Genomic DNA, 26,860 nt, shown 5'->3' with positions numbered 1-26,860 from the left:
CAGGCTTCCCACTGAAAGAAAGGCTCATTGTCAAATCTCATCCTGTTTTTCACATCACTTTAACTCTGGGCCATTATTTTGGCCACTCGGTTGGCTTTTGCTGACAGAAACAATAGGAGGAAAACACAAAATGTAAATAAAACTTGGGTGGGGGGGGAAGGGGGGAGAGAGACTCGGCAGAACGTAGCAGCCACCTCGGTCTGGAGAAAGTTGAGCAACCCCTGGGGCCGCCCCCGGCCCGGCAGGGGGCAGGAGGCAGCGGCCCCGGGCCCGCCCCGCGGCCCGGCCCCGTCTCGGCGGCGGTGCCCGGCCCCGTGCCGCCATGGCGCAGGGGGAGCCGTGCGGGGCGGCGGCGGCGTGGCGGTGCTGCGGGGCCCACAGCGGGCGGCCGCTGGAGCTGCTCTGCGAGGAGTGCGGCCGCTGCGTGTGCGCCCTCTGCCCCGCGCTGGGCCCGCACCGCGGCCACCGAGCCTGCCTGCTGCCGCATGCTGCCCGGCACCGGCAGGTGGGGACGGGAGGGGAGGGGAGGGAGGGGAAGGGAAGGGAGGGGAGGGGAGGGGAAGGGAGGGGAAGGGAAGGGAAGGGAAGGGAAGGGAAGGGAAGGGAAGGGAAGGGAAGGGAAGGGAAGGGAAGGGAAGGGAAGGGAAGGGAAGGGAAGGGAAGGGAAGGGAAGGGAAGGGAAGGGAACGTGCACTTGTGGGCCTGACTGGAGCTGGGAGGCTCGTGGAAGTCCCTGCTTTTACCGTGTTTGCACACTAGTGAGCAAGTTACTGCATCCAGGCCGCCCCTAAGGGAACGCTGCTGGAGCTGGCTCCTCAGGACCAGTGTTGAGGGTGCCGCAGGAGCGCTCTTGGAAACAGCTTTCGTTTTCCTCTGTGCAGCCCTGAGTAATGCTCGGTCTGAAACGCCTGGGGCTGGCACCGTGTTTCCTTGTGGCCACCTGTGAGGGTGGGAGTGCCGGGTGATGTGCGTTGCTGGCGGAGAAGGAAGGGTGTGTTTTGCTCTGTTATCTTCACGGGTCTTTGAGGAAGGCAGTGGGGTGCAAATTGCAGAATAGATCAGGGAAGGTTAACACCTAGCAGAGCTCTTGAATCTTTTAAGTAGTGCCGAAACCTTTGGTCAGTCAGGGACAAGACTGGAAAATTGTGGCTGGAAGAGATGTCATGCCCTAAGTTTCTCGGGGTTTCTTTCTCCATGCAAGAGAAACATCTGTCTGCTTGCACATATGTGCCTGTGCCAAGGAGCTTCCAGACATGGACTCTCTGGCTTTTTCCTGCAGCCCATTTCATCTGTCTCTCTCGTAACTGGGTGAAAGATTGCGTGTGTCTCTAAAGGAGCCACATGTCAGCAACGCAAACCCAAGTTGCCCACACAGAACCTCGTGGGCTCTGTTTATCCCCCCTGCAGAGCTAAAACGCCACACAGAGCTGGGGATGTCGCGGTGAGTTCACCCGTGTGCCTGGGTCCCAGCTGCAGGACGGGCGCACTGATAGAGCTGTAGCGGCGGAGCTGGCCTGCCCGCTACAGCGGAGAGGCTCTGTGTACATCACCAGTGCACGGGGCTGCCTTGCCATCAGGTATCACTGATGCCAAGCTGTAAATATTTGTTGTTGCAGCCGTTGGCTACAGCATCGCTGTAGTGATAGTGGGTGTTTCTGATTTCTCTTTTGCACGCCAGGAAGCACCCTGAACATTCAGTGGGTTTTGACTCTAGACAGAGCCCCCTGCTGATGGTCTGGGTGAAAGTGCTTGGTTAGCAGCCCCTCAGCGCTAAATGCGTGAGCATGCAGTCCTGATCTGAAGTACGGTGGGTCGGCCTTATCTGGTCACCCACCCAGCGGCTCTCTCAGCCCCTCTCCTCAATAGGACCAGGGGAGAAAATAAGATGGATAAGCTCCTGGGCTGAAGTAAGGACAGGGACAGGGGATCACTCAGCAATTGCTGTTGATTTGGGGAAGGTTAACTTGATTTATTGCCAATTAAAAATAAAGTAGGATAGTGAAAAGCAAAAACAAAACTAGAAATACCTTTGACACCTTTTCTTGTCTCCCCTGCATTTTTCCCATGCTCAACTTCACTTCTTCACTCTGCGCTCCTTTACCTCCTCCCCCCCGAGCAGCGCAGGGGAACAGGGGAATGGGGGTTGTGGTCAGTCTACAGCGCTTCGTCTCCGCTGCTCCCTCTCGGTCCCTCCCTGCCCCTGCTCCAGGCGGGGTCCCTCCCACGGGATGCCGTCCTTCCCGAACTGAGCCTGCGGGGGCTGCCCACAAGCAGCAGCTCTTCAAGAACTGCTCCCACACGGCTCCGTACCGCGGGGTCCATCCATCCCCCAGGAGCAAACTGCTCCAGCACGGGTCCCCCACGGGTGGGCAGCAGCTCCCCTCAGACCTGCTGGGCTCTGCTCACAGAGGCCATTCCTGCAGATCCCCTGTTAACAAAACTTTCCCACATAGACCTAGTACACAATGCCATAGATTTCAAGATGAAAGTGTTTTTTTCACCATTGGTTTCCCTGCTGCTTATGAAGGTGGCATAATTTGTACATCTGTATGTATCTTACCCTTTTAACCACTGGGCAACAGATGAAATGGTGAAATATTTGTTTAATCTCCCTCCAGTGGCCTTGCTGGACAGCCTTATAAACTGTTCCCATAGTATACTCACTGATAAGGAAAGAAAGTTGGTTTTTACAGATGTTGTTATGAAGCAGTAATTTTATTTATTTATTTATTACTGTATAGGAACTCCTGACACTGTATTTGAAGGATCTAGAAGAGAGAAAAGAACAAGAGGCTGGTAACAGAAGGTGTATAGAGCAAGCTGCTAATGATCTGAAGGTAAAGCATAGCTTCCTTCTCCCCTGGATGGTTGTTTTCCAAGGAGAGACATTTTGCTCTGTGTAGCTCTCCATAACCAGACAGCTGTTGCTTCCCAGGAAAGGAATGTTTTTCGTGTGTACATTACAAGATACTACTATCAAAGGGAGAGAGGAAGGGAAAGAGTTTCTAAAGGCCTGGCCCTCACCCCCTGCTCAGGCAAACACCTTTGGGAGAACCATGTTGAAATGTCTGTGCAGAGGAATAGTAAATATTCCCACCAACTTATTTTATTCCGACTTTACTGATGGATGTTGCATTGCACAGAATTGCATTGTTCAGTCTGACTGAATTCAGAGTGTAGTAAACAAGAAAAGCTCTATTAACTTTCCCCTAAGAATGGGGATGCGTGCTAAGCTCCATCTCATTTATAGAGCATGAACTGTCCTTTGCTCCAAGGAGCATCTCTGAACTTCTCTGTTACAAAAATGTCAGGAAAAGTCGGAGGAATCTCTGAAGAGCTTTGGACACTGTGGTTTGCTGTCACTTCCTTTTGGATGCTTTCTTTTCCCAGCAGCTCCCTGACCCTAACTTGCTTTAAAAAGGGTACAAAGCGTTGCTACCAAAGGACCAGGTCTGCTGCTTGTAGGGGTTGGTACCGGGCCCAGTACCTGGCCTGGTTACATTACAGCTGAAAACTGTGTTTTTCACATACTAAGCATCACGGAATCTGCCCTCAAGCTTTTTCATCCAGGAGATAAGCAGGAAGATCCTGACTGTGCTTGCCCTTAACTGGGTAAACACTCATTTCTAAAGAGATGCAGCAAATTGGTAAAATTCAACAGAAACATGTCATTGACAGCTGAAATGTTTATGGATGTTGAATCTGGGGCGGTCACTCTTCTGCTTCACCTTTAGGCACACGCTGCTATGACCAAAAAGCTGCTGTCAGATAGAATGACTGAGCTCCAGTTACTGCTTCGCGAAGAGGAGAGCTTGGCGAGAAATTTAATTGATGAAAAGACTCAGCAAGCCCTGGAAGCACATGGTCAGCAGGTGGAGTCCTGTCGAGAAAAGCTTGCAGCCCTGGAGACCTTCTCATGTCGAATCAGAGAAACACAGCAGAACAATGACATCATTCAGTTTCTGGAGGTGGTATTGTGTGGTCTCGTTTTGCCTCTTATCCTCATAGTCCCTGGTAAACTGCTCTAGTGGTTAGCCTACCTAGCCTGTAGATCGTTCTGTATGTAAGCAGCATCCTTCTCACTGATTTTTTTTTCTTCTTTTTGTTGTTATTTTGGTGGACTGGTTTGTTTCCTGATTTATGAGCTGTTAGGTGTTCGTGCTGTGGCATTGACGTCAGGGCTGTATGAGAACCACGTTAATTTTAAGCATACGTGAAACGAGTTAGGCCTGTCTCCTCATCCTGAAGATTAATGCTGTATCGGGTCTTTCCTTACACAGTGTAACATGAATGTCTGAGGAAAGGCAGCCCTCTCTGGGAACCTGAGGAGGAAGGCTAAATTGGCTCATTCCTTTAATTGCAAAAGATGCCAGTCTCCCCGATCTCATTTTACTGGAGTGCTTTTCTTCTTGCCTACTGATAAATGTCAGCCTCTCTTTCCTAACGGGCTGCTAAACAGTCTGAGCACAGCAAGGGTTGCCTGTTACAGTCCTTATGTTCATTCACGTAGTGATGGAGCTGTCCTTGCCCTCTGGTGTGTGGGAGCTGGCGGGAAGAGTCCATTCGTGCCGCTGTCTGTACTAATCGGAGGATTTGCCTTTCCGCCCTCAGAAATCCATAGAAATCGAGAAGGAAATGCAGGAGCCGAAGAGCCAGCTAGAACAGTGGCATCCAATACCTCTCTCATTTGAGCATGTACTCAACTACTACAAGCATCTCATGACAGTGCTTCAGTCCGTTCTACAGAAACCACTAGAAGCCCGGCTTAAAGAAGGTACTCATGAGAGTGCTGCGAATTTTGCTTCCTCCTGGCCTCCTTCTAAATAAAGTGTGGTTTGTAAGATTCTTTTACTAAGTAAACTAAGCTGGAGAAAGCAAGCATTTCGGGTATGGGTGCTGTTCTCTGACAGCACTGGTGTAATGTTGCTATAGCTGTGGTGATGTAGGAACACGTGAGGTTTCTCTTTCATCCAGCCCTATCAGTTATTTCAATATAGATTACTTATCTCCACAGAACTTACGTTATTTTTATCCCTAGACCATCACGCCTACACAATGCAGCTGCTCTGTCCTTTCAGTTACTGTTTAGTGCTGTGACAGAACATCTGCAGACATGGGACATTGGCTACCTCTAGAAATTGAAAGCTTTTTGTAGTTGATACACCTAGTGATCCTTCTGTCTCAGGCACTCTGAAAAAACTCTCTGTTTTTTGGTACTTTAAAGGTGGGTTAACATGTTCTGCTTAGAGGGCCTTTTGTCTTCGAGCTCATATTTCATCCTTAAGGGACCTCTTGCATGATTGAGGCAAGGAGTTCCCTAACACAGAGCCACAAAGCCACGTAACCATGGGGAAATCCTGATGCTGGTTGAGTTTCAGGTCAGTAGGGCCACAGTGGCCATCAGATTACATCCAGCTACCTTTAATGATCCCATTTTTGAGAGCTGCCACCAAGAACAGTAGAGCAGGGTGCTGGGGGAAATGTTCTCACCACACCTGGAAGGTCACTGCAGGATGAGTGGGAAGTTGCTAGACAGTGCCACGGAGGTGCTCTGTGGCTGGTACCTGTAGTTGTCTTAACAGCCTGACTGTGTTCTCACCTGGTGTGTGGGGTGGTTTTGGAGGAATGGCAGGTGCTTGCCTAGGGTTGTGCTGGGTTGTGATGTCCTGTGGCATCTTTGGGATCTAGCATCTCTGTGCTATCCAAAGAACATAAAGTAGAAAGTGTGCAGAGTGAGCGTACCTTGTCCAAGAAAAGTAGTACAGATTGTCCCATGAAATTGGAATATGGGGTGTGACTATATAACCTTACTCAGGATGTGGGTGGAATTCACAGCAAAGAGGTAAAACCCAAATAACCTGTCTTGCAAAATCCCCCCTGGTGTTTATTTTTAAAATCTTGAGAGTAGAGCCATCTTCTTCCACTGATAGACTTACCTAAACTGTCCCTTTTCATTTCTGCCCAGACGTTTTCAGCAGCCTTAATGCCACCACAAAGAAGGAGCCTGGAACAATGCTGAAAACCATGTCTCCTGTTGATCGGTTGCTTTTCTTGAAACGTAAGTATGGTTGCACAAAAGCTAGAAGCACTCCAAACACTCATGGCTTAGTCATTGAAGCAGTCAATGAATGTGTGCTACCATTATCTTGAACAGGTCTCTTAAAAGGGCTCCTGCTGTTTGAGAGGAACAAGTTCTCAGCTCTGCTTGAGAGCCAGTACCCTTTTCTGTATCTCAGGTTGGGAAAGAAATTTTAGTTTCTGCCTGTGAAGTCTTGATCCTTTGTTTTTATTCAAAACTGCTAGCGTGTGAACCAGTTAATGGCTAATTTCGTTTTTTGAAGGCGTTGCTATTTTCCACGTCATTGTGGTCTGTCCTTTACTGTATCTGTCCACCATGTATGGTTGGACCAGATGATCTTGGAGGTCTTTTCCAACCTTAACGATTCTGTGATTCTATGTAGTGTGTCTAGGGACAATCCACAGGTCATCATTTCCTCTGGTGTTGGTAGAGAAGATGTATAGCAAATTGTTTCACCTCTCTGATGGAAAGCTAATTAACATTTCCAGCGGCCTGCAGCAGATATGCTGTGGCTGTTCTTAATCCAAAAGCTGTTTTGTTCCCTGTTAACATGGCATCTGGTGGCTGTGATGTCAGTGGGTCTTTCCATGTTTGCATCATCTCTGCGCTGCAGGATCCAGATTGAGTCATTCACTTTGTAACCGTAACTTGATCTTTTTAGGGTGCTAGGACAGGTAGTACGTGTCAATGAGCTCTAGCCAGAAAGAGAACACTGCAGAGGCTTTTGTCTGGCAGTGAAGTGGGCTCCCAGTCTTCATGAACATCAGTCTTTATCCATCTCCTTCAGGCTGTCTCCTGATGGATTCATAGAGAAAGTACTCCATTTGTTTCGTGTGTGAGCAGACATCTCTTTAAGGGCCAAAAAGACAATATCTCAACTCTATTAAACCTAAAAATAACAAACCTCACTAAGAAAGATGCTGGATGCAGCTGCTCATAGTCCAGCAAAATTGTCAAGCCCTAGTGATAAATGAGTATTTGGAGTTAAAGTCACTTAGAGATGTTACTACTTGGGAAAAATGGCAAGTCTTCCAGTAATCCAAACAACTCCAGCTGTTTTGCATTATTTTTCTAGTCAAATTCACATCCATGCTCTCATATACTGGCATCCAGATGCCGTTCAGTTCATGGTTTTTTTTGTTGTTGTTGTTGGTTTATTTTTAAGCAATGGAGGTATTTTCATTTTAGTAGCAATGTATCTATTAGGAACGGATTTTATGAAAATCTAGGTTTTCGGGCAAATTTGACAGACTTTACACCACTAATTTGCACAGCTTTTCAAGTGCTTTCTCGAAGAGAAGCAGATGCTGAAGCCAGGCCTTTAAAATCATCCCTACTTTCAAGTGACACTTTCAGTCTCTTTTGGTCCTAGAGTCTTCCATGTTCTGTACAAACAGCGTCTCCACCATTCACCTCTTGGAAGGTGACTTGAAGCCAAGAGTCAAAGACAGCCAGAGAGACATTGACAAGAGACAATCCTGCAGCACGCTGTTTTTACCTTCGTAATTCCTGTTTCCTGTCTTTTGTCACCAACTGTGCACGCAGGTGGGCGTTAGTGTTTGCAGTGTTCACCCACCTAAAATGCCTATGCAGACCGTATGAAAGCCAGCGCTAGCTTTTCTGACTGGTGCTTCACCCCTGAAGTGTAGTAGAGATCACAACAGTAAGATGTTGCATGTGCGAGACCTACCCCTGTAGTGGTATGCTTTTGGAAGTTTCAACTTGGTGTCTACAGTCATAAGACCAGAATTAAAATTATGAAAGCTTTTTTTTTTTGTTTAGAAAATGCCAATGCTTCTGTTAACACTTGTGCATGTACAGTGCTATTGGCCTCTCCCTTTTATTGTAGCAAACAGGTACAGTTTGAAGGGGGTAGAATTATCAGCAGTGGGCTCTCTAGCACCTTCACACGCATTTTACACATCAGCAACTCTTTCTGAACGTCTTTCACCCAGACTAAGCAACTGCTTCATTTCTGATAGCCAGGCGTGTGCAGCCCAGACCAAGATGATTTGTTAGCAAGGCTGTGTATAAAACAACAGCTACTGGTGCACCACTGTTTCCTATATGTTAAATATAGCTAATGGTAGGGGCCACGGCAGGGCAAGGGAGGCGTGGCGTGCAGCTGTATCTTTTAGTCACGACTCGTGTAGTACTTACTTGTCTTTCTGAAACACTACGGATGGGTATAGAGGTCTTTTTCTGGCTTTGTGATTTCCAGTCCTGTAGCAGCTGCTTCGTGGTGAAAATATTCTGAGCTGCTGCTGAGTAAGACAGTGAGTTCTAGGGTATAGTTCCAGACTGTGGTTCTTCTTTTGTAAATTACAGGCTAGGTGAAAACTTAGTGCTGTAAATCCTCTGGGAGCTGGTAGGTTGTTCCTTTGGGTACGTTGCTCCTTTGCTACATACATGCTGCTGCTCCTCTGAGCTGTGGTGCCCCTGTGTGAAACCAACACTTAGCCCATTTTTCAAATGCGATCTCACTGAAATGAGGTCTCACAACCAAAGAGTCTGCTCCAGTGCTCTCTAAAAACCTTAGGCTGTCATCACGCTACCAGTCTCCAAGTATTCCACTTAAAAGCAGAAGCTCTGTGTTCATTCCCTACCTAGTTGTATTCTTCTTACCATTTGTTAAACACACATATACTGTTTTACGTATTTGTCTTTTACTGACCTGCTTTAAGGCCTATGCAACTTTGAACCATCAGTGCATGTTGATAGTGCAGTGTTTTCCAATTAAAAAAATGTCTATTTCCTTACAAAACTGCCGTTTCCAAGCCACTGCCAGCTGTGGGCTCTTTTGCAGGCTTTTTGTAACTCAGGCTTCCTTCATGAGTCACGATAAATGTAGCAAGTACGTTTATGGTTTTGATTGCAGATGCAAGATCGCCAACCTGGGAGTACGACAGCCTTCATCCTAGGCTGAAGTTGTCTGATGACCGTCTAGTAGTGAGCTGCAACTGGAGGAGGATGTTTTACCCCTGTGGTCCCCAGAGATTCGATAAATTATGGCAAGTGCTAAGCAGAGATGCGTTCCTTTCTGGGAGCCATTACTGGGAAGTTGACCTCCTTCAGGCTGGAACTGGGTGGTGGATTGGCGCAGCCTACCCTTCCATTGGCAGGAAAGGAGACTCTGAAACCTGCCGCCTGGGCTGGAATAGAGCATCGTGGTGCATCAAAAGGTTTGATTTTGAATACTGGGCTTTCCACAAGGGGGAGAGGATCCCGCTCGCAATAGAAGATGATCCTGATCGCATTGGTGTTTTTCTGGATTACGAAGCAGGGATCCTTTCCTTCTACAATGTTACGGATGGCATGGCTCATCTGCACACCTTCCGCTGCAAATTCACAGAGCCAATTTACCCAGCCTTGAGGCTCTGGGAGGGGTCCATTGGGATATGCAAGCTAACATAAAGAATGAAGTAAAAAAAAGGGCTATGTTTCATGGTTTTGGTATGAAAGCCACTTTAGTAGTGATCTACATGAATTACTCTATGTCATATGGAAGATTCGACTGTGATGCTTTTAGAAGGTAATGGTGAAGTTGAAGAAAACCAATTGTTGTTTTTAATGTCTGTGTGTTTTAAACAGGGGAAGTTGACCTGCCATTTATAAACGATGTCAATATATCACCTAAAGTGCCATACATTATATTTTTTGTACTTGATTCAAATTTGCAAAATGGAAAAACCCTGGTTAGAATCTGCAAAAAAAGTTTATTACAACTCATATTTGAGCCTGCTGTAATTTTTTTTTTTCAGCGCCATCCCCCTATCTGCCTGGAGAGGTTGCAGTTGTGCATCATATTGGGTTTAGTCTGGCTCAAGCTTCAAGTGGACGTATTGCCCTAATTTTATAGTTGATGTCAGATTTGGATAATGTGGTTTAATTAAAATTAAGTGGTTTGTACTGAAGTATCATCTCATGGAAGAACTGAATAGAGGCAATGACTGATAGAGAGGTACCTTTAAGCAGAGCTGAAGTGGGAGCTTCTGTAGCCACACTCAGTAGCCATGAGCTGGTCTTGGGTGTCAGAGGCTCTGAAATGGGATTCTCAGTGGCCCTATTCTTCCAGCTTGCAAGGATTACTTTTCATCTGCTGTTTTGATACAGGGATAACGATTTATTCTTTTTCCCAGGCTCAAAGAGTCACAGGGAACAGAGTTCAATCCCATTGGCAGCTGGTCACCAGTGGCTTTCTCCAGGGCTCAATTCTGGGGACAGTTTTCTTTAACATTTTTGCCAGCGACCTGTGCAAATGACCAAGTGCAACCTCATTAGGTTTGCAGATGATCCCAAGTTAGGCGGGAATGTTGATCTGCTTGAGGGTAGGAAGGCTTTTCCCGGGAACAGCCTGCCCAGTGAAGTGGTGGAGTCCCCATCCCTGGAGGTATTTAACAGATGTGTGGACATGGCTCTAAGGGACATGGCTTAGTGATGGGACTCCATATGTGAAGTGGATGGTTGGACTTGATGATCTTGAAGGTCTTCTCCAACCTGGATGATTCTATGATTAATTAAAGTCCTGGAAATCTTTGGAGCCTATGTTGGCAGCATTCCCTAGAACCAGCTGTACCACCCCACTGAAGGAGCGCTGCCACTTGAAGCAAGCAAGGTAATCTTGGGTGGTTCAAATACTAACTGCCCTGAAATCCTCTCTGCTGCTAGCAAAGGCAAGCTCTGACCACACACTGAAACACAAAAACAATAGCGTGTTTTATAAGCTCAATTTATTTTTTAAATTTGTCATTTTAAAAAAATCTTTTAACAATTGACTTGTTTCTTAATGTAAGGCAAGCATATTGCATCAGTCAGAGCTCACAGACTGTCACAAGCACAAGATTCAAAGACCTCTTCTCCCCAGTTTAAATACAGGACTACAGTCTCCTCAGAACTGAAGAAGGGTAAACATTTTGAGAGTAAACTGCTCACAGGTACAGAAACACAACCATCAAATTCAAAATACTTCACCAATTCATAACCAAGAGGTAGCAAGTTCCAAATAACCGTAACTAGTAAAGGGTTCTGTCACAGACAAACGCAGAAAAATTAAAACAATGTGGTTTTGTGCTGACCCAAGCTAGCTGAGAGATGTGTTGTACCTGCTGCCATACATATCCTTCCTGGACAAAGGTAAGGGCAGCAGGCTAATGGGCAGAGGAACTGCGTTTCTTACTTGGAAAGTAAGAATTTGTTATGGAAGAGTGGCGTGCACAGAGGAGCACGGACCATCATGCTGTGATCTAGTCGGTGATGTGATCCAGTCGAGCAGCCAACCTCAGCTGTTTCAAAGAGCAATGAGCTGGAAAACAAAAATCCCAATGCAGTGCCTTTGCTTATTAGTCTAGAAAGGAGGCTGCTGAATCTTTACCAGCGTGAGAAGTTGCCCCCAAATACAAATTCAGATACCCCAATGCACTGCAGAAATCATGAGGATGCCAGGATTCAGTCAGCTGATGGTGGATGCTTTTGCCAATTTCTGGATGCATTGATTAAACTTAGTTCCACTGATCCATCTTGGACCAATTTTTCCCCTTAACCTGTCCAGCTTGCTCTCTTGCCTTTCAGTTCACAAAAAAGAACAAAAAGGCTTTCTCTGCTCGTTACATGGGGGCTTTCTACCCATCCAATTTACATTTCTTGGAACCGTCTCTTGAGAAGGTATGGCCATGCTGGAATCTAGTTTTCTCAAGGAGCTGGTTTTTTCCCATAGTGGCTTTACTGAATAGACAGTTATCTTCCTTCACTGTAATGCTTCATTTCAACTTTGTCCACCTTAGGCAGGTTCCTGCAAACCCTTTATCTTGAGATTTCTTTTTAAATCTTAAGACATACCTTGAGAAAAATCCATCGGGTTGTATGTGTAAAGTTTTCTGTTAAGTTTATGTAACCTTGCACTTGTCTGCATTTAACTCCAACTAGCATCCTATTTTTGCAGGGATGAGGAAAGTGATGGAAGAGAGAGGGAAACATTAAAAGATATAGCACTATGACAATTTAAAGTGTAGACAAATCATTAGGATTTAGTGTATTCTTACCAGAAAAGGCAAACTGGAAGGCAGCAGACCTTGGTCTCTGATTTGGCAGAACTCCGAAATAATCTAGGTTAAGTGGAATGGAAAAGGAGTATGGTATTTTCTAGACACACTGATACACAGTTTCTAAAAATTGCTCTTCATAATTTATATCCCCTTGCTGCAAAAACTTCCTGGTAACTGGATCTGGAAAATTCTAATCTGGTTAGATCCTTTCTTCTAATCTACCATGCTGCTATACTTAAATATGTTGTGCAGTAGGGCAGGCCTACATCATGAAATGTGTAACAGAGTACTTTGGTTTAGCACTTTACTTTCTTGACGTGATTTTCTACTGCCTGCTCAGTGATGGTTTCATCTTCTTCAATATGCTTTTTAACCTTCTGGCCCAGCAGATCGAAGATGGCTTCTGGGGGAAATCCCTTAGGCTCGCCCACCTTCACTGTCAGCATGTCAAGGGTCAGTATGGTACCTTCAGGAATTGTCACCTTCGCCACAACAGACTTCCCCAGCTACAGGGGAGAAAATAAAAAGAAAGTTTAAGTCAAACACATTCCTAGACACAGAATACCAAAAGAGGTTGAAAAAAAAAATCTGCAGTTACTTGGGAAGAGGTTGTGTGGACTGCTCTCCCCATTGGTTACTTCTTAGTCCAAATTAAGTTTGAGTTAGCATGAAAGCCTTCACTCTAACAAGGCTGTCAGGAAGATCTAAACCCATTCTGAAATCAGACAATGTCTCACTGGAATATCCCAGAAATAGAATAGAGAGAATCTCATTAGACTGACTAGTATCCTAGCTTAGTGCAAAAGCAGCTCACATAGAGTCATACACAACTATAACTCAACTTAGTTACTCACTGGATGATATGCATAGAACTATACTATGCTCAAAATTGCCAGCATTATGGTTTGGTAAAAATAGTTAAGAAATAGCACTCTACAGAAAACAGTAAGTCTGCAAAGAAGTTGTGTGGTAAGCATTATCGGTGTGCATGCTGTTACTTAGCAGCAGAATATTTAGAGTGCAGAGGCAGAAACACTGCTGCAATAATTGAGATATTGAGACTATAAACCTAAGTATGATGTGCATATTATCAAGCTGTTTTTTCTGAATTTTATTGGTTTCATGTGGCAAGAGATTGGTAGCATGGGGGCTGCAGGAGTGGCCTCTGTGAGCAGAGCCCAGCAGCTGCCCCATGTCAGTGCAGAGCCAGCTCCAGACAGCTCCAAAGGGACCTGCTGCTGGCCAGAGCTGAGCCAGGGAGCGACGCTGGGTGGGCCTCTGGGAGAGCAGTCAGAAGGAAGGGGGAAAACTGCTGCACAACAGCAGCTGGGAGAATGAGGATTGTGGAAGTGTGAGAGAAGCAGCCCTGCAGCCCCCAGGTGAGTGCAGCAGGAGGGCAGGAGGTGCTCCAGGCAGGCAGCAGCAGTTCCCCTGCGGCCTGTGCAGGGAGAGGCCCCTGGTGGAGCAGGCTGTCCCCCTGCAGCCCACGGGTCCCACACGGAGCAGATCTCCACGCTGCAGCCCCCCCGTGGAGGAGCCCCCGCTGGAGCAGGTGGATGTGGCCTGGAGGAGGCTGCGGCCCATGGAGAGCCCCCGCAGGAGCAGGCCCCGGGCCGGAGCTGCAGCCCGTGGACAGGAGCCCCCGCAGCAGAAGCAGGGGGTCTGGGGGGAGCTGCAGCCCACCCGTGGGGGACCCATGCTGGAGCACTTTTTAGTTTGCTTTTAGTTTCTCACTGTGCTAGTCTGCTAGTGATAGGCAAAAAATTACATTGATCTCCTTATGCTGAGTCTGTTTTGCCTGTGACAATAATTGGTGAGTGATCTCCCTGTTCTTATCTCAACCTTTGAGCCCTTTCCATCGTATTTTCTCCTCCTTTTCCTTTGAGGAGAGGGCGTGAGAGAGCAGTTGTGGTGGAGCTCAGGTGTCCAGCAGGGTAAAGCGACCCTATGAATATAGAGTTATTAGCTGTCAGTCTCAAAGACTTTCAGCTGCATGTGAAGCAAAAGCAAAAGTTACCTTTTCATTGCAAGCCATTTCACAAGGCAGGAGTTGTTTAATTGGAGAACCCATTGCTTTTTCCACAGTACGGATGGCTTTCACTAACTCTGCAAGTTCATTTGGCTCCAGGGATGCTTGGTGGTCACTTCCTTTCCACGTTTTGTCAAGAGTCACGTGGCGTTCCACTACTTTAGCACCCATAGCCACGGCTGCCACTGAAATGGCGATGCCAGTTTCATGCCCCGAATATCCAATGGGGATATCAGGAAAAGCTGATTGATATGCCTGGAATCATGACAGAGTTGGTCTAAATTATCAAGGTAGCAATTTCAGAGATGGAGCAAGTTTAACAACGGTAACTGCAATGAAAACATGGACAGTCACTGTGCCACTAAACAAGTGGTTGGTTATGCTTGAGATGATTTTTTTTATTGAACAAGTCATGCATTACCAACCATCTTGTTTTAGCAAGTTCATTGGGATTATCAATACTGACAATGAAAGACATACGTTCTATTCTTCAATTTCTCTTATACTTTTCTTTTTAATTTAGTTGTACTCTTCGAGGTCTTCAAAGCCTACATCACTGTAAATTACACTGATAAAGTAGTGCTTTATTTTCATCCAAGGACCCAATGGACTACTTAACTTGTATCCAAAGCAGGTTCTACACCTCCTCCTATTTCAAATCTGAGGCAATCCTTTCTGCAGCACATAGAGGAGTTATCCAGTCTTACAAGCAATTAAATACAGTCATGTTCTACTGAAACTAAAGCTAGGCAAATGTTTGAACACCAGCCAATTTCGGAACCTTTTCTTGCATTAGCATCAGGCATACCCAAGTAATATTTTCAGCAAAGGCAACTATAATCCATTTCCTTTGCAGTTCTCATATTCACACGAAGCCTTTTCAATGAAAGTTTCTGGTCGTCGCCTGTTTAGAGTCATGTTCTCAATTACATGCACCTTCTTGGAGGTAACTGTGTCACTTTCCTTTCCACTGCAAAGCACAGGGTGACACTTCAACCTCCTGTTTCACTCTGTTTAGTTGCACATGCCCCAACAGTAATATATCTTATCATATTCTTCAAAGCTGAGTTCTGCTAAAAGAGGATCTAATTAATAATTTCACTTCAATGTTTGCATGAATTAGAGGAACATGACACTCATCTGACTTCTCAGAAGTGAATTCCAGCTTGCCCAAGATCTGGAAATATAACGCAACAGAAATACATAGCTCTTCTCTGGTACCCTACCCATGGCACTCTCGGTTATTCACTGACCGATATAACACGGAGATTGACATCCTCTGGCTGAAGTGGGTAGGCGCTGGTGCATTGCAGGAAGCAGAAGTTTGGATTGATGGGCTTCACAATCTGATAAACCTGCTGCATTGTGTTCATCGACTGCATCCCACTGGAAATCACCATTGGGCGTCCTAGCCATTAAAAAAAAAATGGTTTGCCCCAGATCTCAAGTTTAGGTCCATAGGAAAGCTACAAAAGCTTATTTGAAATTCTTGCAGCGAATTAATTCAATTGAACTGGAAAAAGAAGGTGGGTGAATCTTTTTTTTTTTTTCTTTTTTAAGATGTTTTCCAAAATCAAGTGGAGGAAATATGTAATAATTGAGCTATTGAGACAAAGTGATGTTTACCAAGACTGCTTGAAAGAAAATGCTTACCTTTCTTTGCAGTCTTTTCCAAATACGGAAAATTGTTTGTATCTCCTGATCCTACTTTGAAAAATGGAACATCCAGTTCATGTAGAAATTCCACAGCCATCTGCAAGAAAAAGAAATCACTGCTTTTCACCACACCACTTCAGCTGGGTCAGGAACAGACAAGAACTACCATGCTGTATTAAAACAAACAAACAAATAAAAGCAACCCAACCCTGCAAAACAGTAAAAGCAAAGCTTAAGTAAATAGGGCACATATATACACAGCCCCCCAAACTGTACTTCTCACAAATCAATGGTATCAGGTACAAAAAAAAAACCCAAAAGGTCAAATAAATCAAAAGCAGATATACCATTTTGCTTCAGGAGGTTGGTGTGCAGGTTAACATTTCAGAAACTCTGAGCCCATCAAAGGACTAGATTTTAAGATACAGCATAGACAATGTGGCTGGATTTGTCAGATGCCTTGTGGCATGTCTATAAGCATTAAGCCTGACTTTCTGAGGCTGTTATCAAAAAACTCTTGATACAATCAGAAGGCAAATAGTAGGAATTTATTTTACACAGATTTTGCACAGGTTTTTTATTAGGTTCCCTGTCTCAGGGCAGTCTCTTTGGTCTCCTGGCCATAGCTGGTCAAGCCTGCTCTAGGTACAGCACCTTCATACAGCCGTGCTCCCCTGCTCCTCTAACTCCCAGGCAGGGCTCTGTGGGCCATGGCACTCTTGCTTGATTTTACTGGCACTACCAGGAAGAGCAACTACCTGCAGACGGGAATTAGCTCCCTGAAGAGGGAATGCACTGCAGGCACAGAGGCAGTCTTCCCGCCTCACATCTGCAGTTCAGAGGTATTAAACCACAAGCAACACTTAAAACTACAGGTAGCTTTCCTGAACAGCTCTGTCACTCTGAACAGTCATACAAGTATTCTGCTGCCTTTTGACTCTAAGAAGAAACCTCTCACCAGCTTCGGCAGTCTAGCTAATCTGTTTGCAATGGCTGATCCCCCTCAGTTCCCACCATATGTAAACTTCTGCACCTAGCTACTTGCCACGTCACTATTTGTGGAAAAAGTTAATGCTCCCTTTCAAAGAACAAGTAACCCACAGACATGGAAAAATCGTGTTTGCAAATCATCTATCCAAAAAGAAAGCCACAATGGATTGTCTTCTATGAGCAATATCCAAAAATAAATATGTGCCAAAGAAAAGACAGTTTATTCAGACCTTAATTACACTCTGCCTCCTTCTAAGAATGTGTGTGCTATATTTGAGATAATTCAGGAATTATTGGAGGTTCCATTAAAATTAGTATCGCATCAGTAAGTAACCTTTTGAAAATAAGTATATTTAATGAAAAAAAAATCCCAAACATATCACAAGCAACATTAAAATTCTTTATTCACATTTAGGCAAAACAATTAAATAGTTACCTAACTTTGTCTCCCTTTCAATCTCTCCCCACACATTTTTAATTTCTTTGCCTCGTTCCTTGTCACAGCCAAATTCACTTAGTGCCAGAGAAAGACACAGGTAATGTTCAAAACAGATTCACACCTTCTTCAGTCTAATTTTTCTATAATCATTATGATGCAGATTCAATTGCTTGTGTCTAGGATGCATAATGCCTCTTTAATATGGTTTATTCACTAAGATGCATTGTGCATGAAGACATTAAAAAGCCACCGATCTAATCAGAAGAGACTGCACAAAATGAAGTATGACATATGGACCCAATATCTAATGCCACTCTTCATAAGGTGACTGTCTCACGGAATTGGCAGCTTTCTTGTAGGAGATTCAAGGAACAGGACCAGCTTGAGCATCAGGGTTGGGCCAAATGACCCCCAGAGGTCCCTTCCAGCCTCAACCAGTCTGTGATCCTGTGTAACTTCAAATAGCAGGGACAACATTAAAGGGAGTGGTTCAACAGGATCCTGTTCCGTCTCCAGTACACACTGGAGCAGAGCAGATAAAGGAGTTACCCACAGTCTTTGTATTTACGTCACACATTGCTTCACAGAACTTCCTCATACAATTAAACACACAATTTAACCTCTTCAACTTACCTGGAGCTCCAGAGGTTATGCTCAATTCACAGAAGCTAATGTTCTCAAGGACTTACTACATCAATCTATGCAAAGTCTGCAGTAAGTCTGAAGATGGTGAGCAGAAATACTACCAGAAGTGTCAGCAGCTGTATAAAGTAACTGCTGTTCAAAAAAGGATGCCCAAGTATGTATCAGTGCTGTTAGCTATCTGATGAGGCCACAGGCTCAGAGAAGCACAGCACCTTGAGATAAAGAGAGATCTTAGAGGTGGAAAGCGATATTAGCTGCTGTATATGAAAGAAAGATGTTCTGCATGTCACTACAGCCTGTAGAAGGAGGAGGTTTTAACATCAGAAAAGAAAGGGTGTGATTTTTCATCCCAAAGGCATGCGGGTGTTTAAGATCTCAGGTACAGAAGTCTGAGACTACTGGATGTAATTGTTCTTTTACTGAAGGAAAAGATGGAGTAGGTGTTGTTATTCAGCTGGTCCCTTAGACATGAAGGCACCAATACAATAAATATCACAACGCTCTGTTTTCCCTGATCTATTTCTGAGCCCATGGCATTGGGCTATTCCGATACATGCAAAACACCTGCTTGTCTATCAGACGTCTGAAGTAGTTTTTGATGGTGTTATGGTGTTCGGCAGCTGCACTCTCAGCTGGGGCACAGCAATTTTGGTCCATAGGACAGTCTGTTAACAGAAACAGTGGGAATAGCCAGAGAACTAGAAAAGACAACGTAAGAAGCTTCAAGGGATTGGAACTGCTTAGTCCAGAAAAATATAAAAAAAAAAAAAGGGAGAGTGAGAAAAATGTAATAATAATGTAATAATGGTGTTTGAATAACAAGGAGATAGGAGAATAAAAGTATGAACTTTTATGTTAGATGAAGAATTATAAGAAAGGAGATTAAGCTGGTATCAGGAATTCTCTCTGATGGTAGGGAAAGAAAGGCATTGAACAGACCACCTGAGAATACTAGATAAATCCCATCCTGGATAAGGCTACATGCAAAATGACAGGGATGATCGTTTGCCTGCCTTATGCAAGAGTGGCTGGCTTGTTTCTGGAAGCTCTCCTTCAGTTTGTTTCTCTATTATTTTCTAGGCCACAAAGAAAACTAGAACAATACATAATCTTCAATCTGTGTTAAGGTTTAACTGTTACCTAAACTTTCCAGTTTACACATTTCAATTGTAGACTGCATTTATCAATACTGTAACTAACATCGTTTTGAGGTGGGCAACAAGCAAGAATTAAAGATTTCTACATCTTTCAAGGGGGAACAGCAACAGATGAGGTTCATGGAGTTTCCAGGCTGGTGGCTGACTGTCCAAAAACCCGCTGACAAAATAAGTAAATGTTTCAAGAATAACAGAGCAAGGTGAAGATCTTCTCTACTTTGATTAGTAAAAGAAAAAGAAATACATTTCTTCTGCTTAGAAACATGAACTTAGTAAACAGAAAGAAAGAAAGAAAAGACACAAACAATAGGCATTAAGAACGGAATCTAGTTCAAATACAGAGGAGAGTTTGAAGTTTTGGAGCTGATACAGCAGACAAAACTGGATAGCAGTCAGATTGCCCTTTTGATCTAAACTCTCAAAGTCTTGATTGTTTAAGGAGTTCAGCTGAGGCCTAGTCTCTAACATAATGTACTGTGCATACGTACTTCAGCATAAATGGCAGTTCTTCTGAAACACTCAGCTGTCTAATCAATCAGAATAGTGACACAAGTGAACTGACAGAAGTACCTTTACTCCAATTTCCTCATTTACAAACTCAACGTCCACACATACTTGGTATTCTTTTTATGTCAGAACTATAGTGCATAAGTAACAAGCAACAGACACAATAGCTGGATTCTCCCTGTCATTGCAGTATGGCTTACGTACCTCGTCCATGCCAGAAGCTGTGAAGAAAATCCCTATTTCCTCAGCATATTTCTTTAGCTCTCTGTATTGGTCATGGCTAAACTCCAAGTGGCGCTTGTGTTCCCCGTAGGTCTTTCCCCAGGAGTGTTTAGAGGTATAGGGTCTCTCTAAGGCTTTCTTGTTGAACTTGTACTCCAGTTCGCTCTTCTGAAACTTCGCACAGTCTGCTCCGCATTCCTGCAAAAGAAGGTGGTACACACTCAGTGGCAGTGCAACCAGAAATGCACTTGTCCTAGGACTGAACACACAAGGCCTGCGCAACTAATGCTGTCACCTGCATTTCAGTTTTCACATTTATCATTGTACCAATGGCATAATGGTGTGAGCACCGAGTGACAAAGGAGCCCCCCACGTGCACCCTTTTATTTCAAAATGCCTGCATGCTTGGTAGAAAAGCAGCCCAGAAATAAATCATACTGAAACTACAACACTGACCTTCCTCTTGCCATGCTTGCCAGTTCCCCAACTCAGCCGCCGCACGCTAATTTTACATGGGAGTGCCAGGCCTCTGCAGTGCAAGGACCGCGAACCTGAAAGCTGCCTGGGATGACGCCTGTCGCGGAGCCAACCTCTCACTACCCTGCTCCACGCCAGCACCAGCAGTCGCGGCTGTGAGCACAGCATGACTTCTCCTTCCGCGGCGACATGCCGGTTCGGAACACAGCCTAACGTGTATCATGCTACGGTATGTCTAATGCACGTCTGACACGCGTGGCACGTCCCCATGATGTCCACGGGAGGCACCTCGGCGGCTGCACACGCTCTCCGCTGGCTGAGGGCCCCCGTCCCGCCCCGCCCGGTCCCACCTTGGCCATGCGGATCATGCGCTTGGCGACGTCCAGGTCTCCCTGGTGGTTCTGCCCGATCTCGGCGATGATGAAGCACGGATGGTCGCCGCCGACGCGCCGCCCGGGGCACAGCTCGAACTCCCGCGACATGGCGGCGACAGCACCGCCGACCTACGGACGGACGGACGGACACACCGACGCACGCACCGACAGACCGACCGCGACCGCGACTGCGCGAGGGGACCCGCCCCGCCCCGCGCCGCTCCGCCCCGCCCCGCCCGGCCGCGCTGGTAATGGCGGCGGTGGCGGCAGGGGGCGCCGGCGGGGTGCTCGCAGCCATCGGGCCTCACGGGCGGACCTGGGTCAGGCACGGGGCTGGGGGGCGCCTGGGCCGGGTTGGAGCTGTTCGCCTCACCAACGCGGTCGTTCGTTTCGTTTTTAATTTCCTCGCGTGGGAGCGCACCTTGTGGAAACTAGAATTTCTGCTGTGGGGAAAAAAAAATGTAAAAAACTCTTAATTCCTTTTCTCTTGAAACAAAACTGACTCAAATGTCGATGCGTTGCGCTGTTTTTGACCGAACATCATTGCGCGACAGAATATTTTTACAGAAATGTTTATAAATGCTACACGCATATCCCCTCTTTCCACTCAAACTTCTGTTTTTCTCATCAGCTACCTGCAACCTAGCTGGGATACTTTGCTCAAGACAGCAGTTACCTTCCTCCAGAGCTTTAAGGATAAAAGGCATTCTAATGAACATTTGTAGGAGGAAAGAAAAGTTGATTGTTAAGCCTGAGGAACAAGTTTCTGTGTAAAAGGAAGCAGGTTATGCAGATCAGTTATACTAACGGAATATATTAATGAGCAGTTTATTTGCATTTATTTCATGTAGTGGTTTAAGGCTGTGTTGGGCAACTACATATTAACTCCAAGAAAAACAAAAGCAGAACTATCTGTTGTGAAGTAAAGTGTATGAGTCAGGAACTAAACCAAACCAAGCTGTGCTGCGTGGACAGAGACCGCCCAGAGATCGAAGTGATCTCAGGAGAAGGTGATGAATAGTTCCCGTTTCTTCCTTCCTCTGCTTTTCTCTTGACTGAACCTGATAAGGCTGGAAAACATTGAATTGCTTGTTTACTTACATTAGCCACAGATTATTTTTTTATATAAAAATGTGTATCTTTGGATAAAAATGATGAATTAACAGTTCTGAAAAAAAAAAAAGGAATACTTCCTGTGTTCAGAGATTTTCACATGGTTAGCTATTCCACATTCCTGTCATTCCTCCAGAGTATATGGCTTACTTTCTGTCTTCCCCCAGTATCTCCCTCACTCTTTGGAAAAAAAAAAAAAAAAGCCATGGGCCTGTAAAACAAACAAACAAACAAAAAAACCTCTTGGACATTCAGTCTCACTTGGCATTTTTAAACATTTAGGAATGGCAATACTGGCACCCATGAGAGATAATGAAAGAGCAGCCACATTTCATGGAGCCAGCTGCATAAAATCATTTATCCTGGAGCCCTCCTTCCAAGCAAACATTTGGAAGGTTGTTATTAATGATCCTGTCAAGATTATTGCTGTACTTCCCTAATTTAGTTACCCCCTCTGTGATAACTAAAAGACAATGTTGAGGTGGTGAATTAAGGATGGGTAAGGCAGTTTGTGGTTACCTGACACAAGCTGCTGGAGAACTGCAAAGCTTGGTGTTGATGGAATAGAGCAAACAAACAAAACTAAACCAAAAAAAAAAAAAGCCACAGAAGTTAAGATCTAATGTTCTGGATATAATGGAGATGCACAGATGATGAGGAATTATCACTGTTGGAAGCTGCTGTCTGTGTTACGTAAGGAGCTCAAATTACTGGTTATGCCAGTTCACTTAAACAACCAAAATCACTGCAAGATAGAAGAGTCCTTGCAGGTTGTTTCTGTTGACCCTAATCATTAACCCTCATACAACCAAAGAACACCTGCAGATTTTGCTGGAAGTATGAGGCTCCTAGCATGGAAAGGAGGCCACACCAAGTGAATTGCTGGCGGTCATGGTAGGGTTAAGCTTGGAAATGAGGCTGTCAGAATACCAGCAAGGTTTCTGTGTACTGGTGATGGAAAACACCGAACTGCAGCCGTCTCAACTGTTCTGCTGCTGCAAGTCCTGGTGTTGTAAAAAAAAAAAAAAAAAAAAAAAAAAAAAAGCATTCCTACTCTAAGAAACTAGGAAAGAAGTTCACAATTTTGGTGTGTGTCTGTGAATATTTTGGAAAGCTGAATGTTTTTGATTAGGGGATGTTGTTCTACATTTTTAAACTGAGGATGGTCTTGCTTTCGCCTTGTATTCCAAGTGATGGCAGTGTATTAATTTTGTAAGGGAACTTACTATGCCAGTGAAACTTAAACTGTGACACTTTGATAGGTCATACAGCTTGGTTTTTAATATCTAGATTTACCGTGGTAACACTAGAGAAGTATAGAATGTGTTTATTTGCATCCATCTAACACAAAAGAAAAAAAAAAAGCATATCAGAAATCTCAAGAGATTTAAGAAAAGAAAGGGCCATCACCACTATAGTAAGCGAATGGGTTAGAAAACTGATAGAGGCAGGGAAAAAGGAAACAATGAAACAATTTTCTCCTTAAAAGTACCTTCGTGGGCAAGAGAAGGAACATTAATTTAGCAGAGTTGTATGTATTGATCAAATAAACCAGGGCAAGGTTTGCTATCTCCAAGGTCCTGAGTATCTGTATGATAGTCTTGTGTTTTGGTAAACTCCAAAGAACAACTTTTTCAGGGATTTAGCCTACTTTCTCGGCACTCCTGAATCCGTGCCTCAACTAGGCCATACGGAGGCGCTGGAGAAATAATTTACACATACTACTGCATTCTGACAAAGGCTGCCTCTGAGACTCCAAAAACATCTTGTGGCAGATGTCAGACATATTTCTGCTGTTGTGGGCCTATCTGCAGAGTTTTAATGGAACTGAAAATCGGTAATTGCATTTATTATGATTTTGTGGTACGTGGTTTTTTGTTTGTTTTTTTTTTCAGGGTGAAGCTGAATTGTGTCTCCAAGGCTGTACCCACGCATACCAGATACTGCCCTTTGTACTGCTGTAGATAGAGAAGCGTAGCAGGTTGTTCTGCTGCTGTGTCTATTCCTGTGCAGAGGAGAACGGCGTCCTTCTGAGGACTGCAGTAACAGTGATTACTTGAACACAACAACCACATTGCTATGATATGATATGAAACCCAGCCTAAAAAGCGACCTCAGCTTCAAACCAGGGGTGCCTCTGAGCTAACAGTATACCATGATACAACACCTCAGTGCTGAAGTGACACACAGAATGGATGCAGCTTTTTACAATGCACTGAGACCTGTAAACGGCAGTGGGAAGAGGACACTGAATAAACACCATTTTTTGCTTTGTCTGCGTAGGCATTGTAGAGCAAATATATATTTTTTTAACTAACCTGTGAGTAAGAAAGAATGAGTTAAAAGACAGGTTTGTCACTATCTCTGCTACTCAGCAATATCACATCTTAAAGAAAACAGCAGATATATAAAGAGCAGGCACACGTATCCATTTCCTGGCTGTTTCATAGCCAGGAAAGTTTCCTGATAACTGAATCTGTACTAGTCATTTCTACCAGTCAGTTACATTGACCACTGTTACGTGTGGATACAAATGCAGGCACAGCTTCTTTAGGGGTGCTGAGCCACTAGAGATCTGAGTGCAATACAGTCCCATTTTATCCTACAGAAACATTTACATTTTGTGTAATGGGTAGTACATACTTTGTATGTTTCTGAACAGTTTCAAGAGACAGAATAAAAACTTAAAAGTATGTTGCAGGTATAACTAAAACACCCAATAATGGGCCACAATATCGTTTGAGGAATTAGAGGGGGTTGCAAACCACAGCATGGACAAACTGAATGTAAAGGCTGTAAAAATAACTAGCCATTTATTTATAACTAGTCACCTCACACTCATTGTTGGATGTACAAAACAACTTGGGAGTGTAACTTTAACACAGAATGCATATGAACGCTGAGAATGAGTTCCCCACAAAATCTGCTGATTGAAAGAACAGTTCATTAAGAAAGTATTTTTTTAATTGTAATATTTGGAGTGACTTCTGAAGCAAACCTCTAAAGTGCTAGGTCTCAGTGAATGTCAGTTTACACTCCAATATGCTGTGTGTGCTTATAAGACATTACTACAAGTAACTAACGTGTCTTGCAGCTCAGCCCAAAGCCCCGGATTTCTCATCAACATTCAGTAGGTTCTCCCTGTACTAATGCTCACCGGCAGCTCCACGGAACAGGCACACCCCTCCTCCTTGGGGCACGTTCCTTCTGCAACCACCTAGTAAAGAAGCAGGAAAAAGATGCCTCTGGAACACAAATAATTAACTTCTGAAGTAATTTTACTATGGCAGAATACAGCTTTGCCTGTCCAAGTCTAACAAGACAAAGGATTGAACACCTGTACTTTTTTTTTTTTTTTTTTTTAACCTTGCATTAAAGCAGTGGAGCAGGAGATAAAAGGAAATGCAGCTATAGATTTGTAATTCTAATGTAAAGCACAAAAGCAGGAAACAGATAATGAAAGTACAGAAACTGTGGAACAGCAAGTGAACTGGTCCAACTCGGGCAGTTTTATACTACCACCTCCCAGAAGCTGCCAGAAGCTTTGATGTTGTCGTTTTTGTGCAGGCAGTAAAACTCATACAACATGAGTAGGGCTAGGACCTACTTACTGATGTCAGATATCAGGCACTTTTCAATTTCTTTTACCTTTGATAAGGGTGTGGCAACACCACTTACAAAATTGTTTTTCATGAACGTCTGCATGATGTAAACCTAAACCCTGGTTCTGTTGGAGTTTTGTCTTTTACTTTGGTGGGAGAGCCATCTCACACTGAGTATTTTATGGATATGTTTCGGCACGATAATGAGAAGTAAACTTAAGGCCAATGAGAGTGTGTTTGTTCTCACACTGATAGATGGTAACTTGTAAAATTGATTTTTATGCCATAATGCTTTATTCAGGAATTAGAGAGCTTGAGACAACAAGTGCATGTAGTTTGAGCATTCTGACGTGAAATGGCTTCTACACAGCTCTGGAGATCAGCTGGCATGACAGAAGACCTCTGAAAATGGTTCTCGAAGCAGGCAGTGTGCTTGCAGCTTTGACAGTTTGTAGGAAGACTATTTCACGATGGTTCAGTGCTGATGATCATTTGCCCACAGCAATTTCTTTCCAATATCAGGATTCTAAACTGTTAAATTTTCTCGGTGGATTGTAAATTTTTGTTCTCAGCTCCTTGGACTATACACTGCACAATGCTGGCAGGTGTTAACTTCCTCAGGCCACATCAGCTGCCTTATCCTGTTGTGTGACTGCTTCTTTGTCCTCTTTGTTCTGTCTAAAGTGGTCTTCCCTGCTCTTAAGGCTGTACTTCTTCAGTAACCAGAAGCTGACCATCAGTGAGATGTTTACAGTTTTGTGGCCTGTTTTCAGCCTGTGCAGATATCTTCAAGGTCTTTGGAATTATCCCACACGTAAACTCCATATCATAACAAAAGACACCTGGCACTGACCTCCAGTCTGCACTGCAAATTTCCACTAGCTAATAACAAGCCTAAGGGTTCACCAGCTCTTGCAAAGCTAGCATTAGGTTTCTTACTAGCAACAGCAGTGTGGTTGTTGTTGGGCCACCAGACAACAGTCACAGGCTGCACACCTACTTGTGGTGATGGCAAGAATTCATTCTCTGTAGATTTTTTTTTTTTTGTAATTTCGGCACAGCATCTAAACTTCAGACTCCACCCAAGATTACAAGCATTTCCGTTTTGCTCTGGGCACTCTTCTCTTGCCAGTTTGAAAGCGAGCCTGTGTATTTTGAATGGTCTAGACATGCTAGCAGCTCAGTAAGCTACAGTAATGATGGATGTATAATGTCACAACATTTTGTAGATTTTAAATGACTGTAAGCCAGGGAAGGGCTGTTCAGACTGAAGAAGAGGAAGCTCCGGGGTGACCTTATTGCAGCTTGTCAATACTTAAAGGGGGCTTATAAAAAGAAGGAGAGTGACATTTTGCTCAGGCTGACAATGACAGGACAAGATGGGAACAGTTTTAAACTAAAAGAGGGGAGATTTAGATTAGATGTTAGGAGGAAATTATTCACTCAGAGGGCGGTGAGGCACTGGCACAGGCTGCCCAGAGAAGCTGTGGATGCCCCATCCCTGGAGGTGTTCAAGGCCAGGCTGGATG

General features: G+C 44.5%; 2 protein-coding genes across 2 annotated transcripts; one reads left to right on the top strand and one right to left on the bottom strand.

The window, feature by feature from the left end:
- Positions 1 to 296: 296 nt before the first annotated feature.
- Positions 297 to 9,819, top strand: TRIM14 (tripartite motif containing 14). The gene is made up of 6 exons (XM_035564208.2): positions 297 to 505; positions 2,742 to 2,837; positions 3,735 to 3,968; positions 4,612 to 4,774; positions 5,966 to 6,058; positions 8,958 to 9,819. Exons 1-6 carry the CDS (start codon positions 323 to 325, stop codon positions 9,491 to 9,493), a joined length of 1,305 nt encoding a protein of 434 aa, XP_035420101.1. The 5' UTR covers positions 297 to 322; the 3' UTR covers positions 9,494 to 9,819.
- A 973-nt stretch (positions 9,820 to 10,792) lies between these two features.
- Positions 10,793 to 20,839, bottom strand: NANS (N-acetylneuraminate synthase). Its single transcript, XM_035564209.1, has 6 exons — positions 20,593 to 20,839; positions 19,748 to 19,963; positions 15,803 to 15,902; positions 15,403 to 15,557; positions 14,138 to 14,404; positions 10,793 to 12,626 (listed from the first exon to the last, which is right to left on the bottom strand). The coding sequence occupies exons 1-6, from the start codon at positions 20,722 to 20,724 to the stop codon at positions 12,417 to 12,419; spliced, it is 1,080 nt and encodes a 359-aa protein (XP_035420102.1). The 5' UTR covers positions 20,725 to 20,839; the 3' UTR covers positions 10,793 to 12,416.
- Positions 20,840 to 26,860: the final 6,021 nt, after the last annotated feature.

The sequence above is a fragment of the Cygnus atratus genome, chromosome Z (genome assembly GCF_013377495.2).
Source record: "Cygnus atratus isolate AKBS03 ecotype Queensland, Australia chromosome Z, CAtr_DNAZoo_HiC_assembly, whole genome shotgun sequence".
Classification (NCBI taxonomy): Eukaryota; Metazoa; Chordata; class Aves; order Anseriformes; family Anatidae; genus Cygnus; species Cygnus atratus.
This window is presented reverse-complemented; position numbering and strand designations above follow the sequence as displayed.

Bases quoted from the DNA above. Each gene is read 5' to 3' on its own strand.
- NANS (XM_035564209.1), bottom strand. From the start codon at position 20,724: ATGTCGCGGGAGTTCGAGCTGTGCCCCGGGCGGCGCGTCGGCGGCGAC. The intron at 15,903-19,747 runs GTACGTAAGCCA...TTTTTCTTGCAG, and splicing joins CAGCTTCTGGCATGGACGAG to ATGGCTGTGGAATTTCTACA. The intron at 12,627-14,137 runs GTAACTTTTGCT...TCTCCCCTGTAG, and splicing joins AAATGGCTTGCAATGAAAAG to CTGGGGAAGTCTGTTGTGGC.
- TRIM14 (XM_035564208.2), top strand. From the start codon at position 323: ATGGCGCAGGGGGAGCCGTGCGGGGCGGCGGCGGCGTGGCGGTGCTGC. The intron at 506-2,741 runs GTGGGGACGGGA...ATTACTGTATAG, and splicing joins ATGCTGCCCGGCACCGGCAG to GAACTCCTGACACTGTATTT. The intron at 4,775-5,965 runs GTACTCATGAGA...ATTTCTGCCCAG, and splicing joins AGAAGCCCGGCTTAAAGAAG to ACGTTTTCAGCAGCCTTAAT.